At 39.0% G+C, this 18931-nt stretch overlaps 1 protein-coding gene across 1 annotated transcript; it reads right to left on the reverse strand.

The window, feature by feature from the left end:
* Positions 1–490: 490 nt before the first annotated feature.
* LOC119501742 (lipopolysaccharide-induced tumor necrosis factor-alpha factor homolog) lies at positions 491–9588 on the reverse strand. The gene is made up of 5 exons (XM_037792320.1): positions 9441–9588; positions 4401–4429; positions 4180–4266; positions 3828–4020; positions 491–2094 (listed from the first exon to the last, which is right to left on the reverse strand). Exons 2-5 carry the CDS (start codon positions 4423–4425, stop codon positions 1977–1979), a joined length of 423 nt encoding a protein of 140 aa, XP_037648248.1. The 5' UTR covers positions 4426–4429; positions 9441–9588; the 3' UTR covers positions 491–1976.
* Between the last annotated feature and the right edge of the window lie 9343 nt (positions 9589–18931).

Below are 18931 nucleotides of genomic sequence, written 5' to 3' on the forward strand. Positions count from 1 at the left end.
GAATGTAAGCGCTGTGAAAACAATAAGAAAATAATGTTTTATTTCTCTGATTCACTGCTTTGTTCTCACTAACCCCGCTCCCTCTCTTCAGTCACTCTATAGCTCGCTCGACCATCGCTGCTCTCTCTCTCCTCCGCTCGCTCTTTGAGCCGAGGAGGAGTAGCCAACTTTGAATGCCGTGTGTCTACAAACAGGAACAGACAGTGTGACATATTATACCTTTTTAAGAAAGCATGTTGCACAATATCAGAATATGGCAAACTGACACGATCATTTACATGTAAAATATTGTTTCTCAAAGAGAGAATATTTTTGCCAAATTTGAGAAAATTTGCCAAATTCAGATTTATGCACAGTATGTTGTGTCTTAGTGTAGCCTAAACTACAATATCTATGTTATTGTCTATTGTCTCTCGAATAGTGGACGGTTCAGAGCCAGACTCAGAGCAGGAACCTTCAGGTACAAGAGCACAAAGCTAAACATGTAGGCTATGCTTTCAGATTATGTGCTTTATTTATTAGATTATCAGTAGGACTGTACATACAATCGATGACACAAGTAATACAAGTGTAAGTTTAGGTTATATACAGTACAATACTATAGGTGTACACACAATCATTTGGCCACTTTAGTGCTGTTTGCTTTACGGAAACTGGTGAATAAACATTTGTATTACACTTAGATTGTTCTAGCTTATGCTGACTTTCGCTGAATGTGTGTGTACACAAGAAAATAGAACTACGGACACAGGTGAATGAACATTTGCTGTGATCTAACAAAGAAAAAGTGAGAAATCAGTTATACCCATTACATCAACAAATAGGGTTCGCCTACACATGAGTGGTTTGCGTGGACAGCATGGCCGGGGATGGAGTCAAATTCCCGGCCTAAATGATCAGTTTGTGAACAGAGAGAACTACCATTTCTATCAACTCATATACACACGATTCGAGGATTCTCTCAGAAAGCATCACTTTTGAGGCTGGGAGGCGTAAAGTTGTGACGATCCCGTCAAATGGATAGCTGGTTTGATTAAATTTCAAATGAACACCCTTAGAACATATAGTATTTGATAATGTTTATATACAAGCCTTCATTTTAACAACATGATGTATGCAGAAGTTTCTGAAAAGGTTAATGGAGAAAGTTTTTTTTCTGCTGGATTGGGACATAAATAAAACGGCTCCCATAAAGTGAATGGGGTGTGCTTAACCCATTTGTGCCCGCAACTGAAATTTAGAATTTTGAATTGGTGGAAGTGTTTTCTGGGAGTTTTTCTTATCATACTATATTTAGTCATTGGGTACATGTGACGACTGTTTTTCTATATATTTCATAATTTAATAAAAACAGTAGTCCCATGTGCTCAAAGACTAAATATAGTGCGATAAGAAAATGGCTGTATCTCAGAAACTACAATGAGCACAATCAAGTATTTGGTATCTATGAACTCATAACAAGTTGAATATCAAAGATATACACACATAGTGTAAAGATATTTCATATGGAAGACATTTAATATACACACAATGTCAGCATTTTTCCTCATTTTTCCAAAATCCTGACTTTGACCATTGATACAAATGTGATTTTTCATGTTATCCAAAAATGTCAAAGATAGGATGTTTGATTCTTGCCCATAGTATGTCCGTACAAGAACAAAAATGTTGCATTTTTCCTAATCATACTAAATTTAGCCTAGTCTTTAGGCACAAATGGGTTAATATAACTTACCAGATCTTTACAAATAAGTGAGCACATGGTATTTAAGCTCTGATAACACAATGACTCCACCTGCTTGCTAATAATATGATGTTTGATATTGCCTCGGCCAATGCAATGGCTCGACCATAGAATAAGCTACATTTGAACTGCGACCTTTCTCCGTAAGTTTCACAAAATGGTGCAACTGATAAGACAAAGGTAACAGGATGTTATTTCTTATATCTATGGCTCCATGTCTGCCTCATGTCCATCATTTACAGCATTGTTTCTTGTCAACGTGCAGCACTCTGTTGCAGCGGGGGCACGTGTGGTACGCATCCTTGAAGTTTTTCAAGAAGAAAGGAATCAGGCAGCAGCACAGGATTAACCTGAAACACACACACACACACAGTTAGTGTCATCTAGCTGTATGTAAGAATTTGCTTTGTTTTGACCATTTTGTTACCCTACGATATATTTATGGAAAACAAAACAACAATTTGAATAGGCCAGCTGCTAAAGGTTATTACAGCCACTGAGTGAGTGAATGAGGCCCATTTGTCAGCTTTGTGCCTGCTAGATGGACTTCATCACCATAATATTTTCGCCTCACCGTGGATGCCAAATCATGAAAATGAATATGAATTAAATCACCAGACTGTCCATCATAATCCAAATATGTATATAAAAAATACCCACTCTCTGGAGAGATTACTTTCAATCATTAATGACTATAAAGACTAACATCTGTCTGTTTCCACAATCTCATTTTGTTGTGGAAAATAAAGCCCCGGTACAGAAACGGGATTGTTGTCCTTTGCATACGGCAAAACGCACCTTAATTACTTTTTTTGTTGCTGTAAATCTCCCAAGGGATGATGGAAATGTGAATCTTGCATTAGATTTATATTAAAGAGATTTATATAATGTTAGACTACCCTCCCTTCAGCAAAAAGAGAAATTAAAATATCCTTCTACTGGATCCTTCTAAACTACTGTATCATATGAAACTAAAAAGGAATCGATTGGTATCAACCATGTCATGTTAGCTTGTTGGGAAGAACAATATTCAACGCTCCAAATTTATGCAAAATCTTGGCGAGGAAAAATTGGCATTTCAAAAGGGTCCCTTGACCTCTGACCTCAAGATATGTAAATGAAAACTCTGAGATGAACAGAGTGAAAACTGTATCTTATTCGATAAAATAGATGTTGACAAACTGCATAATTTGCAGTTGAAAAAGGAATAAATCGCAATGTATCGCAATTTATTACACAGCTTTGTTGAATACTCGATTCTAATTGGTCAATCAAGGCGTCCTAGGGTCTGTTATTTCTTTATAGCAGACCGTTGCTGTGTATAACAGACCGTTGCTATGGGCGCAGTTCTGGTGTCAAACTCTGGAGGACCGTTTTTTGTAAAATTATTGATTTCTTAAGTAGCCGTGTAATAAGCAGAATAATGTACAGCAAGCGGGTCATTGTTGTGAAATAAACCCCTTCAGGATGATGACCGGCTCGCTGTATATTATCCCTTACATATCTCAACGCAATACTCAGCATATCGCAAAATGTTTAAAATCGCAATTAGATCGTATCATGGGGCCTCTGGTGATTCCCAACCCTATGGTCCTTTAAAATACTTATTTATTTAGAAGATGCAACAAGGTCTAACATACCATACTACTGTCCAAATCTGTTCAAATGTTTGTCTATTTTGTTTTCGCTTCGTACATATACTCTTACTGTAATATGTCATGTAAGATATGTATATTTGACTGTTAAGACAATATGGACAATGCCCTCTTGCACACTTTGAGGACTTTTGGTGAGGTGAGGGACATATTCACATTACACCAAAGCCACTTGCCCTGAGGCCTCAAGGTTACTGTATGTCAGCTGCCATTTGTTCATTTGATTAACTGAAACTTTGTTAGGGATTATTGCCCCACTGGAGTACAATATCAACTCTACTGCATTAGTCTGCTGTGTGCGCCGTTCTTAATGTAAACTTGGAGGTAACTGAGATGTGTGTAAGGTGGTCTGTAGGGGCCATACAGCCCCCTAACAGGTTAATGTGGCCTTGTTAAAAGGCCCACAAGCGCCTAAAGCACACACTCACCCGCAGCAGATGAAGAGTAAGCACATCAGCCAGGCGTACGTCCCTGCTTTGTAGGTGACGTTGGTCATGACCTGCTGCTGGCAGGAGGTGCAGGTCGTCATGCCGGGATTACGCCCCAGTGACCCATCGTAGCTCACAAACCTACTTTTGCCATCTCCTCCAGCGGTGTCCAGACCTCCTCCACTGGTGAACACTGATGTAGGGAGAGGGGAGGGAGAAAGAAAAAAAAAGAGAGGATGAGAAGACGAGAGTGGAGGAAACGGGAACGTTAATCAACTATGTGCGAGAGCAAATTGTAGGTAAGGTTTTTGATGTGTGTTTCCAGGAAGTGTAACATCAGGTGTTTGTTTACCTTGCGCGCCAACAGAGCTGTCCAGCCCTGCTCCTGTATGGCTGAACTGGTGGTGGGTGTTGTAAACCTTCACAGCCGGATCACCAGCTGGACAAGAGGAACAGGAAAGAAAGAGGAGAAAAACCAAAGGTTGGAGAGACGGACACAAGAGTTAATGAGCCAGTCTGATAATGATGATAATGATGATGAGTGTGAGCAATGCATGGTGTGTTCAGGTTTACCTGGTATTGACTCAGGTCCACTCATTGTGCTGCAGAGAGAGGGCATAGACAGAAAAAAGATGGTTACAAATGGTCATCAGCAGTGAAGACAAAATACACTAATAATACCCTATGAAACATTAGATCTTCCTCAGTACTGTAATAAAAACGTTCACATCCCCTCCCCCGCTCATGAGAGCAAAATTCACAAATTTGGTGCTGCTTTCTGCCACCAGATGGGGCCAAATCCTGACTGATGGAGCTAAAAACATCGGTCAGAGCTCCGATGTAAATGTCGTATCTTAAGGCCCTGACACACCAGCCTAGTTTTTTCGGTGTCCCGCACGGTCGGCTCTTGTCTGCCCGTGGCGGAGTTTTTCTGGCTGATTCAGCATTTTGAATCAGCAGCAGAGAGAAATCACTCTGATTGGCTGTTCAGCTTAAACGAATCAGTGCACGAGAGTAAAATTCAAGAGGGAAAACACTGAAGGCTCTTATAATAGGTAGTATTTAGATGATGATTTATCGAAAGAGTCATTATACCATAACATCCAAATCCCCTCTGATTTCTTACTCATTTTCCTATTTTGCTCATTGTTCATAGTTAATTGTCATCTTCTTTTTGTTAATATGACCGTAATATTACTTGTAAAACTGGATTAAAGCTAAAACTTTCTTTAAAGGATAAGAGAAAACGCATTCTGTATCAAACAAAACAATGGAGGGAAAACAGATTAACACCATTTAATATTTTTTATATTCATGCTGCATTGTTTCCTGTGAATCCTTTGCGGAATGGCGGACTCCGCCACTAACAATGAAAACCACAATATCGAGAGTTGTATACATTTAATGGCTATTGCTGAAAAAGTGCCAAACATAAATCCTATTAAAAAAAAACAGGGTTTCATTTAATTAAAATCTTAAGGATTAGAACTTTAAAACTGACTCTAACAAAATGACTTATTGTTCATAATGAAACCAAAGTGTCATTAAAACGTTAACTCTTTGGTCAACAAAAGGATAAATAAAATGGAGTCGAGTTAAACATGAATTAAGTTTGATTAAAGATCAAATTAAAGGTTGAATGTCTGTCTATAATTGGCATTCTTGTCATGTGAGACCAATCTGACACACAAATTACAAAACTCTGTGTTGTTATAACTTCACAATTAGGTCATAATAGCCATAACACCGTTAACACCGTTCTGCCCAATGTAAAGAGAGAACCGAGTGTTTAACAGTGGGCAACCTCCGGGTCTGAGAAGTGAAGCCAATTCACTTGATTTATTACCTCAGTAAACATTATAAACATGAGTTTATGGTTTCAATCGCTAATTTCAAGTCTTCTTCAATACAGCATGATGTTCATTTAGTAAATGATGGTCCCATTTTGAGTCAAATAGACCATAAAGCAGGTTATGCTTTAGGACGTGGCTACGACAGGTCGCTACCACGGCGTTGTCCGGTCTGGGAGTTGTCTGTGTTTTTGTCTTACAACTTGAACTCTTTCACTGTGTGTTTCAGTTCATGAAAGTTAATTGTAACATTTTGGACGCCTAAAAATGTCTTATCCAGCGTTCAGTTGTACTTAGCTCCACCCTCTCGTGTCACTTCTGGTTCCAAGAAACCATAATGGCGATGGCCAAAAACCAAGATGGTGACAGCCAAAATGCAGAACTCGAGGCTTCAAAACGTCAGTCCACAAACCAATGTGTGACGTCACGGTGACTACGTCCACTTCTTATATACAGTCTATGTGTATAAACTGCTCACAACAGATCAGTAACTTCACATTGTAACACTGGCTGTTCCTCTCATTGTCACGATCAAACAGCTGCTCTGCTGGGTTTTTAGGCCCATTGAAAAACAAAAAGTCATGTGACCAGTTTAATACAATGATCCCATACAGGAAAAACCTGCCTAAAAGATACACATGGCTCCAACCTCTCTACATTTCTCTCTTCTTCTTTTGTTTCCCTTTTCTCGTTGTGTCACTCTATCCATATAAACAAAAACACAATCGAGCATGACTAAGCATCTATTTTCCGACACAAACACCCACAGTGCACACACTTGCTCGGCTATCATGTAACGTCCTCTCTGCCTCTCAGTTTCTCTCTCTCTCGCTCACCCACACAAACACAAACTTTCTCTCTTCCACTACACACACACACACTTTCCTCTCGCCGTGCATCACATGCACCAAGGTGTCGCCATAGTTCATCACTTTAGAAGATGACAGACTGTTTCTTCATTGTGTCTCACACACACACACACACACACACACACAGAGGGCCTGTATACACCCATATGTTGGTGCGGGAATGCGACCGAGCTGCATGCTTCTCTGTGTGTCACAGACCGAGGGTGTGTCGCTGCTGCCTCGCACAAATCTGTCTGAAATCTGTCGAGTGAGCTCATCTGAGGAATAAAAAACAACCTGACATCATGTTGACAGTTTTCATTTAAAAAAAAGACTGACTATACATGAAAGGGGAAATACATCGCAAAAAAGTGAATTTAAATATATTTCCAAGTGTGTTTCTACACAGCTTCAACATTTTATGGCTTATTCCTTCCGGCCTGATTCCCGGCCTGCACCCTGCATGTCTGTTTTAATGAAGAGTTACAGCAAAAGCTGATTGTCAGGGGGGAAGCACTGGTCACGGATAACTCGCCGAGTTGCATTTTCTCACGTTGACTGCGTTCCACTGCGCTATAAGCAGCTGGTGCAACATTAATTGGAAGGTTTGGGCGTGTTGGCTTCAGGTTAGACAATAAAATAGTTGTTTCCAGCAGCCTCACAGGCCTATTTTTCTATGATTGTTTTCTATCTCATAATGAATGAGAAAAAAATTGCTTGCAAAGATCCCTTGATGAAAAGATACCTGACTTTTAAAAAGTATGATTTTAAAAAATCCAGTCAAAACAGTGTTTCTATCACTGAGAATCAGATTATATGAATTGAATAAGTAGGTCCAATACCCAAATAGCTGTTATGCTGGTGGTTCTGTCATCAGACGGGACGTTTTGCCGCTGATGGAGGCAGCGAGCGACAAGGTGCGGCTTCTGAAAATTTCATCTGCCACATTGCAGAGATACTTTAACACCACAAAGGGGAAAAGTTGGAGGCTGCTGTTCAAACAATACATCCTCTGTGAGAGAGGACGCAGGCGCATGACCTCGGCTCAGATGACGTGTGCTTTCCATGAAGCTGCATCACTGAAACAGGTGTCTGGGCGTGGATTAATGGATGAAGAACTGGGCGCGACTGATCGAGAAAAACTGGCCCAGTTAATGAGCCAGTGATGAGGCATCTATCTTATTCTGGTGACAAACTAAAGAAACATCCCGAAGCAAGTGAGTTAAAAATACAAAACATCAGACATATCAGCTGGTTGTTTCCCAGAGGGACGATCACAGATGTTGAGTTCAGTGAAACTCGCTCTTACTGATGCCAAGTAGGATGACTTTTCATTTAGACAAGTTAACACCCTGAGACACAGCTGAGTCATAGGCGTGGTCTGACTGTATGTGACATCTGTGCTGGTTAAACCTGACTTTCTCTCTCTGTGTGTGACAGAGAGGAATGTTCACATCATGTTTATGATGCATTTTAATGATCAGCTGACTAATGGGGGGTAATTTAGAAATGGAAATTACCCAATTATCATTTTTCAGCACTGAGAAAGACATGGTGTTAATCCAACATTAATTTAACTCATTCAGAGCTCGGGAGTTCAAACGAAGTCGAGTCTCCGATGTTCAGTCTGAACCCGATTCTGATCCCAAATCAGCCAAAGTGCACGGTTCAACCCACAACATATCGCAGTGTATCTAGCTCACATTATTCTGAACTCATTTTAACCATCACAACATATTATATGATGTTAAAACTAGAAATCAATTAAGATGTTTTTCTTTGTATCGTTCTTGTGACTGTAGTTTTTTAAGTATATGACTCTATATGACATATATATATATATATATATATATACACAGTATGCTCTAAATCAAATATTAGATTGAGTCAGATCTCAGAGTTTGTTTGTGCTAATTTTGAAGAATTATGTATCAGTTGTTTTGAAGGGGAGTTCTTCTTCATTCGGTGCACCACCTTGCCTCTACGTTCTTGAAGTTGAGCATTTCCGGTCTCTATAATGTTTTGTTTTTTTTCATATAAAACCCTCAGCACCACTTTTAGAAAGATAGAAAGATACAGTCATGTGTCATTGGTTTTATGTACACCATTACAACCTCAGAGCTAAACTTTTTCTCACTAACCAACAAGTATGGTATTGTATCCTACTTTTTCTACGGGTGATACCACTATTCTAGAGCTGCTACTGCCAGAATTACTGCAAAAACTACTAAGACAACGTCTCTTACTACCACAGTTACTACTACTCAAGTCCATTACAGTAACATCTAAAATCTCAGTTTTTGACATGAAGTGTTGATGAAAAGATTCTACAGCAGACCCTCTCTCTTTAAAAAAACAGTGTTACTGTCTGCAGCAGGGATGGCTAGACACACATCTACATACATGTACTAGGAGCTTAACAGATCCTAATAGTAGTTCAGCTGAATGGCACATTCAGCTGAACTATGTACCCTGGGTTACACCCATGGCTGTATGTACTGTTCAAAACCTCACATACCAAACAAATACAAAAATAAATAAATATTAAAATGACTTCCTGTCTGAAAATGTTCCTGCAGGCGGAGCTGGAGTCTATAAAACCAGTTGTGTCTGTGATCACGTTGCAACAGTAAAAACAGATTCATTAACAGTGATTTCATTTGAGGTTCGAAGCTCAAGATGAATATTCTGTACTTCAGTTTTTTTCTTCTATCTCAACTTTCTAATAACTACCAACCTTTTCCTGCATGAGCATTTCATTTATTGTTGATGGGTTTCAAACATCAAACTCATAAATATCAAATCCTGTCTTACAAATTCAAGAAACACAAAATCTGAATCTGTGTCGTTGTATATGAATCTGTACAATCAAATCCTTTTTCTGTACATCCCATGTTAATCTCTGACATTCTTACCTTGGCGGGGTGTTGTTGTCTGTATGCAGAGATATGTGTAAGCTGCTGTTGAATCCAGACAGACTGTATCTGTGAAAGCCACCTGTCTCACCTGTACCTCTACCAGCCTCTCCCTGTATACACCTACAGCCCCCGCCCTGAAAATGCAGCGTGAATGAGTCACTCAGTGGTTTAGGTGTAATTTCCAAAGGCTGTACTGGTCATCTTTTTAACTTGTTCTTTATTGAGGCAGGGTGTGTGTCACTCTCTTAAGTGAGAATAACCAGTTTCCCTCCTACTGTTTCATATTCCTACAGCAGAATGTTCAACCTGACACACACTCGAGACGATCATAGTTTTCGTCCTGGAATGTGACCAGAAGGCCGTTGACAATGTTTGAGTGACATAAGTTTACATGTGTTAACACATACTTACATTTTGTCACTTTTCCCTAAAAAATGTCAAGAATTCATTGTATTTGTCAGCATTGGAGGGCTGCACGGTGATGCAGTGGTTAGCCTCACAGCAAGAGGGTTGCAGGTTCGAATCCGGCTTGGGGCCCTTCTTTGGCCCTTCCTTGTATGGAGTTTGCATGTTCTCCCCGTGTTAGCGTTGGTTTTCTCCCAGGTTCTCCAGCCTCCTCCCACAGTCCAAAGACATGCAGGTTAATTGTTGACTCTAAATTGCCCGTAGGTGTGAATGTGAGCGTGAATGGTTGTCTGTCTCTATCTGTCAGCCCTGTGATAGTCTGGCGACCTGTCCAGGGTGTACCCCGCCTTCGCCCAATGTCAGCTGGGATCGGCTCCAGCCCCCCCACGACCCCGAATGGGATAAGCATTTACAGGTAATGGATGGATGGATGGAGAATTTGACAAACACTTTGAAGAACAATTACACAATTGGACAAGATGTAGAAAGAAAAGAAAAGTCAACTTTCATACTGTAAGGAATCTGAACATGACCACACACATCTGTAGGCATGTATTATATGAAAAAGCCCATGAGGCTAAAACATAGGCTGGAGTCCTGGGAGCTAATTGTTGACACTTATTGAGTATGATCAGGGATACCTGTGTTGGAAACCTGTGATGTCACCGTAACGTCACCCATTGGTTTGTGGACTGCCGTTTTGAAGTCAAGTTCAGCATTTTGGCCGTCGCCATCTTAGCTTTTGGCTGTCGCCATCTTGGTTTTTCTCAACCAGAAGTGACACGAGAGGGTGGAGCTAAGTACAACCGAACGCTGACTAAGACATTTATAGTCGACCAAAATGTTACAATTAGCTCTCATGAACTGAAAACACACTGTGAAAGGGTTCAAGTTGAAAGACGAAAACACAGACAACTCCCAGACCGGACAACGCCGTGGTAGCAACCTGTCAATCACAAGGTAGCCACGCCCTAAAGCATACCCTGCTTTATGGTCTATTTGACTCTAAATGGGACCATAATTTACTAAATGAACATCATGCTGTATTGAAGAAAACATGAAACTAGCGATTGAGACCATAAACTCTTGTTTTCAATGTTTAATAAGGTAATAAATCAAGTGAGAAGTAGGGTCATTTTCTCATAGACTTCTGTATAATCAGAATTATTTTTGCAACCAGAGGAGTCAACTTAAATCAACATCCATTAATGAATATAACTCGTCAGTTTGTCAACATAAATAAAGTGATGATGTCGCGACGGATTCACCAAGCAAATGCAGATACATCAATTTTTTTTTTTTTAACCGCTTAATTCATTTACTAATATAGTGTTAGAGTCAAAATGGATTTTTGGTTATTGTGGTTAAATAAATGTAATTTAAAGTGTTGTTCGTTAATAGAGGTGCGAGCCTCCCTTTGTATGTGTCAAGCGGAGAGCTAATAGGTTTTTGACCGCAGTGAAAATTTTGTTTTTGAAATGCTAAATGCCAACAAATATGGATTAAAGCAGAATATTTAGTTAGATTTTGCTACTAAGTAAAATAGTTTTGTATACAGACTTTTGTATAAATTATCCAGTAAGTGTGTTATTATGATTTTAGTTATACATGAACAAATTTAGTTTGGACCTGAGAGCAGATTAAAACTGGTGCACCCCTGGGGGGTTGTATCTCAGGTTGGGAACCACTGGATTAGACTAACATATTGAACTGAAAAAAAAACTCTGCCCTGCACTCTCTGCTACTAGAAGATGGAGAGGGTGGATGGCAGGTTAACAAGGGGGATGGCATCCCTCTCAAAATCGCCTAATGAGTGTCGCATATAAACCGAAAAAACAGTTTTGTACAAATTAAAGGCAATATAACATTTGGTGAGCCTGTTTCCACTCTTTGTGCTAAATTATGCTATCAACTGAGTGTTATCAATCTTCTCATAAAAAGCGAGTATGTTTATTTCCAAAAATGTAAACTATTTCTTAAAGGCTGGCATGATCCATTAAATGAAAATTGAATATTGCTCTTTTCAAACTTTTGTTTATTATGTTGCTGCAAACAAACATTATGGAAGTAAACACATGGCCACACAAAGTATGTACAGTATGTAAAAATCCAAACAATCCCTTGTCATTGTTTGCCAATGGTAGACAATAGGCTAGTTGGTGGTGAATGATGCTGTGAGGTTTGGCTATACAAACTGTACACAGTGCAATCATTGATGCCAAAATATGAACATATGTGTTAACATGGCAAATTTAGTTTTATTTGGAATGTACAAACCTGCCTGACTTTCCTTTTGTTATGTTAACGTCATTGAATTTCAGCTTAAAAGATGTCTGTGAAGGTCTACATTTTCTTTCAGTCAGCTGAGAGCAGGCCAGTTGAACCACATTTTTCTTCTGTTGGTCACTGGATCACAGAGTACTGTTGAGGGTTGAGGGCCTTGCCGAAACCCATCGTAACATGTATGTTGAGGGAGGCTAGAAAATGATTGTAAAAATAACGATTTCTATCATGTGTAGGGAATATGTCAATTCCAGCCCAGAGCCCATTTTTACGATACGATACACTTTATTGTCCCCTTGGGGAAATCTGTTTTGGACTCAGTGCTGCACACCATCAGCTGCCTCCACATAATCTCTAAAGGCAGACTGCGTCAACCTGACTGTCCTTTTATCATTACAGACTAATGCTGCACGAGTGCACGTTCAAAACCAAGAGGATTTTTGGTGCCTTCAAATGAAACTTGTGAGCTTGTGTTTACAACATGGGAAGTCGTGTATACGATATGCTTGGCGTTCAAATGGTTTGAGTCGTGAAAACGCCGCTGCTAAGCAACGGCAATATTAACATTACTGTCGACGTCTAGAAGCCACAGAGGCTAACAATTTAGCAAGATAGCAAGTGGTAACATAATGCAAGAGATGCAAACGCATAATGACAGAGGACAAAGATGATGCCGTTGGGAATATCAACATTTCCCTCAGACCTATTATAAAATTACGAAGAAAAACAATATATACAACTGGAATTACAATATGTTAGGGGCGTTCATGTGGATTCTTCTTGTGAACATGGTAAACACGACCCAATTTGATGGCACCATTTCATTTTTTTCTGCAATAATAATGAGCCAATAAATACATAGTCTTTCGAAGTTTCCCTTGACCCCAAAACACCTCAGTTGGAGGATCTACAGTGGTAAAGGTGTGTGTGTGGGGTGTTGCCTCTGCTCATGATGTCAACTGGGTGAGGTGGTAGTATGTGTGTGTGTGTGTGTGTTTCGATGGGCCTGATGAACAACATTCCAGAGAATAGACCAATCCCTACAGAGTTTTACATTCCATAAAAAGACTGAGGTGTGTGTGTGTTTTGTATAAACTGGGACATTTTTAAGTGATTGCAGGGACGGGGCTGATCCCTTTCCCTTTAATAGCTTTGACACAATGTTAATGCTGATACTAATGCAAATGCTAAGAATATTATATAATTCATCCATTTTTCATATCAATTATTCCAATTAAAGAGAGAATATGGAGAAGGACATTTTTTGTTGGTTCTACTGAGATTAAAACCAATTAATAATAGTAATAATATTGAGCTTTTATGCATATACCACTTTTGAAACCATGAGTACTGTTAAAAATAAATACATTTAGATTATACTAATTATGGGATAGAAATAAAATGGTTAAGTTCGGTATGAAAACTCCAAAAATAGGGTGGGGAATGTGACAACGGGGTGATCCATCACTTTTACCCTTTTTTCTTTTGTTTATAGCCTCAAGCTGACAGGAAAATGATGCAGAGGCCTGAAAGTCACTCTCTGCCTTAAAATGTGGAATGTAGCTTGGAGCACAGCCCCAGGGAGCCTAGCGGGTTATCAATAAAGCTATTCATTTCTTTCTTACAGTCATAAAACAACCTGTAGTTCAGTCATTGCTTGGTTAAAGTGAATAAGCAAGAAAGGGAGAAAATATCCACTTTTTATTTCTTTCTGTGTCAGTGAGAAACAATGTTCCTTGACTAGAAAAAGATTTTGTGTTTCTTTTAGTTGCTCTGTTGGCTGAAGTTTTATATGCTCCCTTCATATTACTGTATTTGTTAAGATGCCAAGTGACTGCTGAACTAGTATTGCCATAAAATCAAAGATGTCTAATGCTAAAAACATTAATTAAACTATAGGCCTATTGAACAATATTATAATCCGACTTACTTAAGAGGTATAGTTGAGTATCATCTGCATAACATTGAACAATATTATAATCTTGCTTACTTAATAGGTATAGTTGAGTATCATCTGCATAACATTGAACAATATTATAATCTGGTTTACTTAAGAGGTATAGTTGAGTATCATTGGCATAACATTGAACAATATTATAATCTGGCATACTTAAGAGGTATAGTTGAGTATCATCTGCATAACATTAGAGATCAATACCGCGCCTTTTTGCTGAGTATTGTATCACTACACCGTGTTATTCAAGAGGCAGAGAAAAAAACGAGTCAAAAGGCAGCACAGCAGTCCAAAATGAAAACAAATGAGGAAAACAACATAGTTAAAGTATTTTTTATATGATATATATAATTTTTTATTTTCTTGTCTTTTATTTTTTGTTTTGTTGGGTGGGCAGTGGAGGATCTTCTTGCAGATGTGCAGCAGGTGTAATTGTTTTCTGTTGATTGGTGATCACATGATGTGTCCTTTTAAATAGAGAGCTCACTGATGTCATAGATGGTCTGATACAGGCTCAAACGTATCAGCAGATTTGTCAGTCCTTTGATTGTCTAATTGATTTTTATCTCTGGAGTGCTGACTCAAGGGGAATGTGGTGATTATTTAAAAAAAAATTCTGAATAAAACAACATTCATTTAAGCAATAGCTCACAACAGGTCTTGGTGTGATAATCACAAAACCTTTAACTCTTCATGCGGAGACTGACAATGGGGTGATCCATCACTTTTATTATTTCGTCTTTTGTTTTTAGCCTTAAGCAGCAGGATGCCCGAGGCCTTACAGCCACACTCTAATTTAAAAGATATTTTTAAAATGTTGGATGTAGCTTGGAGCACAGCCCTGGGGAGCCTGATGGGTTATCAATAAATCTATTTCTTTCTTCCTTATAGTCTTTAAACAACCCGTATTTCAGTCATGGCTTGCTTAAAGTGAATAAGCAAGCAGTGGAGAAAATATCCAAGTTTTTTAAAAATATCTACGCAAGTGAGAAACAATATTCCTTGACAGGAGAAAACTTGACTAAATAGATTTTGTGTTTCTTTACTTGCTTAGTGTTGACTAAAGTTTATATGCTTCCTTGATTTTACTGTATTTGTTAAGATGCCAAGTGACTGCTGAACTAGTATTGCCATAAAATCTGAGATGTCTAATGCCAAAAACATCAGTTAAGGCTTAAACTGTTAAACTATATTGAATAATATTATAATCTGGCTTACTTAGGGAGTAATGGAGGGACGGGAGCAATTAGGAGAAGAAAGGAAGGAGGAGGGTATAATCAAAAATATAAAAATAGCCTCTGACTCAGCAGTTATATAAATACTGTGTGAACGGAAGTTATCTGTGTCACTAATGTCTCAATCCACCTGCCACTTCGCTTTCTGCCTTTCTGTCTACCTCTACGCTTATCTGTCTTTCTTCTTATCCGATCTGTCTGTTTATCGAGGACGACAACAACATTTTATTTTATTTATGAACAACAATCAAGTCATTATTGCTTTCAGGCTTGTGTTTTATGTGAATCAGATTTCTGAAACCCTTTCTCAAAAATATATATATCATTGGGATGAGTACTGCAAATCATTTTTAAAGGGTTGATGTTTTTTGTTCGAAGTGTTTTCACACATGAAATCACACAGCAACGAATATTTTAGTAACTCTGCTTGTCCTGGTCTTGCTGGGGCCTGGTGTGCAGTTTCACAAAAAATACAAATGTGATTTACAAGAAAATTCTAGCACAAAATTGATTAATATTTGATGTTAGTGTGACACAAACACCTCAACTGCACCAGCATTATACACACACACACACGCATACATGCTGAATGCCTTAAGAGATGCATATCTACTAATGCAACATACCACCTAGCAGTAGGTTATGTGTGGGTTTATGACTATCACCTTTAGGGTGTTATTTTAAGTAATTATGCCAGGAATGTGTCCTGTCTATCAAGCTGATTAAAGGTTACCTGATGGTAAGCACAAGCTCAGCTCAGAGTGCCAAAAAATAATGTATTGTCTCATGAAAGGTTTCTGAAAGTAAATGTTGATTGCACAATGTAATAATTACACCACTGGTTCCCTTTCATTATGCAATTCTGTCTGCCACCGGATACAATCTACTGGAAAAATGAAAGGCTCCATTTACGTCACGGCCGTGGAAAAGTGTTGGCAACTTTTTTCTAATCAAAGTAGCAAGTGCTAGCTCCAAATGTTGCTAAAAGTTGCCAGGTGAAGTCATTGTGCATTCATTTGCATGAAGCTTATTGGTTGTGTCGGTTGCCGTGAGGGAGAGACTGCCTGAGGGTCTGAAATATGGTGGATATAACAACGTCAGTTAAGCACATGGATGTATTTAGAGAACTGGATACAGCGTTGGCGGGCGCCCTTTCATTCCTATGAGTTGCTCAGTGGTGCATGAAGCCAAAATGGCTCGGCTGCTGAGTGATCATCCAGCGATCTTCCGCATCAATTGGGTCCATAGAGCAGGCGCAGTAGTGTTTTCTTCAACTCCGCCTCTCAGCCTTCGCTCCGCCTTTCAGCCCTTCCTCCAGCCGTGGCCACATGAACGGAGGAAGGAAAATAACTCTGGATTCACCTATTAGTGCATTTTACATATTCAAGTGTTTGTAATGGGAAGTTGATTTACTATGAGAAAAAAGTCTTATTGGGCCCAATGGCATCATTGATGGACACGGAAGTTGTAATTAAACTGTTTGGCCACTACGAACATTTGCTTCAAAGTCCGGCGCTCTTTTCGGGGGCTTGCTTAAGCAGCTATAGAACTGCACCAGTACGTATTGGTTGCTACAAGCAACAGAACACCCATCTGTAACCAACTCATGTCTAGTAGGTAACCCCAAGTTGCGAAACTCTTGCGAGATGGTTAAGGTTGGGCATTGACCTCGAATGGTTAAGGTTAGTCATTGACCTCGAATGGTTAAGGTTAGTCATTGACCTCGAATGGTTAAGGTCGGTCATTGACCTCGGATAGTTAAGGTTAGTAACTCCACTGTAGCTGCTGGAGTAACAACACCATCCACGTTTGACCAATAATCCAATGAGAAAAATACATCATCAAGTGAGCTCAGAAATAAAATTTCACATCCCTTTTACTATTGTTCCACACTGAAAAAATGTGTGTTTCTGCTCTGTTGCAATGCATGTACAGGCTATATTTAATTGTATGTACTGTGTAAGAGCACAATAGCTTTACAAAGTAAACATTACTGCTGCTCTAATGCTGTATTGTAGCTTTTATATTTCCTGTCATCAATGAACACACTGCTTCAGTAAGGTGCAGCTAAAGAGATCAAAGTTACACACACACACAAACACACGCACACACACACACACACACACACACCGAAACCTGAGTTGCCTCTTCCCGTCTTTAATAAAACTGACAGTCAATCAATCAAACAGCATACAGACTACACAGATTTGACTGTAAAATACTAGCACTCTCTAAAGTACTATCTACTAACAGGGGGTAGACAAAATGATAACAAGAACAGTGTAATGCAATCCCATACTGTGTTAAGCCGCCCACAAATGATCAGCGGTAAAATCGCTCTGCACTGGCTGTGCCATTGTCTTCCTTTGGGGAGAGTAGTGCCGCCCGACTTGGCGGAAGTGCTACCCTTGGCGTGGCGCACCGCTCAAGATTGCCACCAAGCGCTGCGTTCAGAATTCAAATTATTTCAACTTTGACCTTGTTGCCAGTGACCTTTCAAAGCGCAACCAATGACATAACAGCTGCAATTGTTGCTGTTGCCTAGAAACAGTGAATGGCGTTCCTTGCACACTTTTTGATAATATATTATACCTGCGCTACATTTTGCCTCTGCAACGCTCTGTGTCTCACCTCACGATGAGCAAATTGCTTATCATATGAAGACAGTTTTAGAGAGGTGTAAAGTCTGTGGGTGTATATTTATATTATTCATCAGTACTTCTATTATCTAGTATAATCTACTTTAATTCTTTACTATACAGTCTCTACTCGAAAATAAAGAGAATTGATTATTTGTTTGGATGTTTTTTTTTACTTTGTTCTACCTTGGTGAAGAGATTTTAGTGTGATAGCAACCATACACACATACGTACAGGATCACATACTGTATTATACATTTCTTTGGCAACACATGATTATAGGTCATACTCATCCCTTATAATTGGTACATTATGCACTTGCATTTGTATAATAGGGTACAATTCAATACAGTGACAGAAATATAGAGTGGATAACTGCTGTGATTTAGCAACATGAAGATGAGTCCTATGCTGTTACTGGAGAAGGATGGAGGATTGGGGAGGCAGCGACGTATCATTGGCCGTGACTCAAACCTACCACAGTGAGAGTTCACTGTGGCATGTGACCTGGCCTGCTCAGCCACCAGTGTGTGACGGCAACACCACTTCCTGTTCTCTTTTTTATGAACAATAGAAAGATGGTGAACCAGTTTTGTTTCCCAGACAGCTGGCAACCTGTTTGTTCATAGGACTGACAAACATTTAAAGAAATTCAATCGCTTATTTGCTTTATATATTGTACGTATTGTGTGATTTGTAGCTGATGTTTTGACATCTGTTGTCAATCAATGCAACGTTTATAGTATGGTCATATCAGAACTATGGCTGTCAATCGATTAAACTATTTAATCACGATTAATCGCATGATTTTCGTTGATTAATCGTAATTAATCGCAAATTAATTGCATATTATAAATCTGTTCAAAATGTACTTTAAAGGGATATTTATCAGTATTTAATACTCTTATCAACATGGTAGTGGACAAATACGCTTGCTTTATGCAAATGTATATATATATTTATTATTTGAAA

Source organism: Sebastes umbrosus, chromosome 14 (genome assembly GCF_015220745.1).
Source record: "Sebastes umbrosus isolate fSebUmb1 chromosome 14, fSebUmb1.pri, whole genome shotgun sequence".
NCBI lineage: Eukaryota > Metazoa > Chordata > Actinopteri > Perciformes > Sebastidae > Sebastes > Sebastes umbrosus.

Excerpts from the sequence above, each read along its gene's own strand:
- LOC119501742 (XM_037792320.1), bottom strand. The coding sequence starts at position 4,425 with ATGAGTGGACCTGAGTCAATACCAG. Across the intron at positions 4,267-4,400 it reads TGGACCTGAGTCAATACCAG|CTGGTGATCCGGCTGTGAAG; the intron begins GTAAACCTGAAC and ends CCTCTTGTCCAG. Across the intron at positions 4,021-4,179 it reads CAGCTCTGTTGGCGCGCAAG|TGTTCACCAGTGGAGGAGGT; the intron begins GTAAACAAACAC and ends TCCCTACATCAG.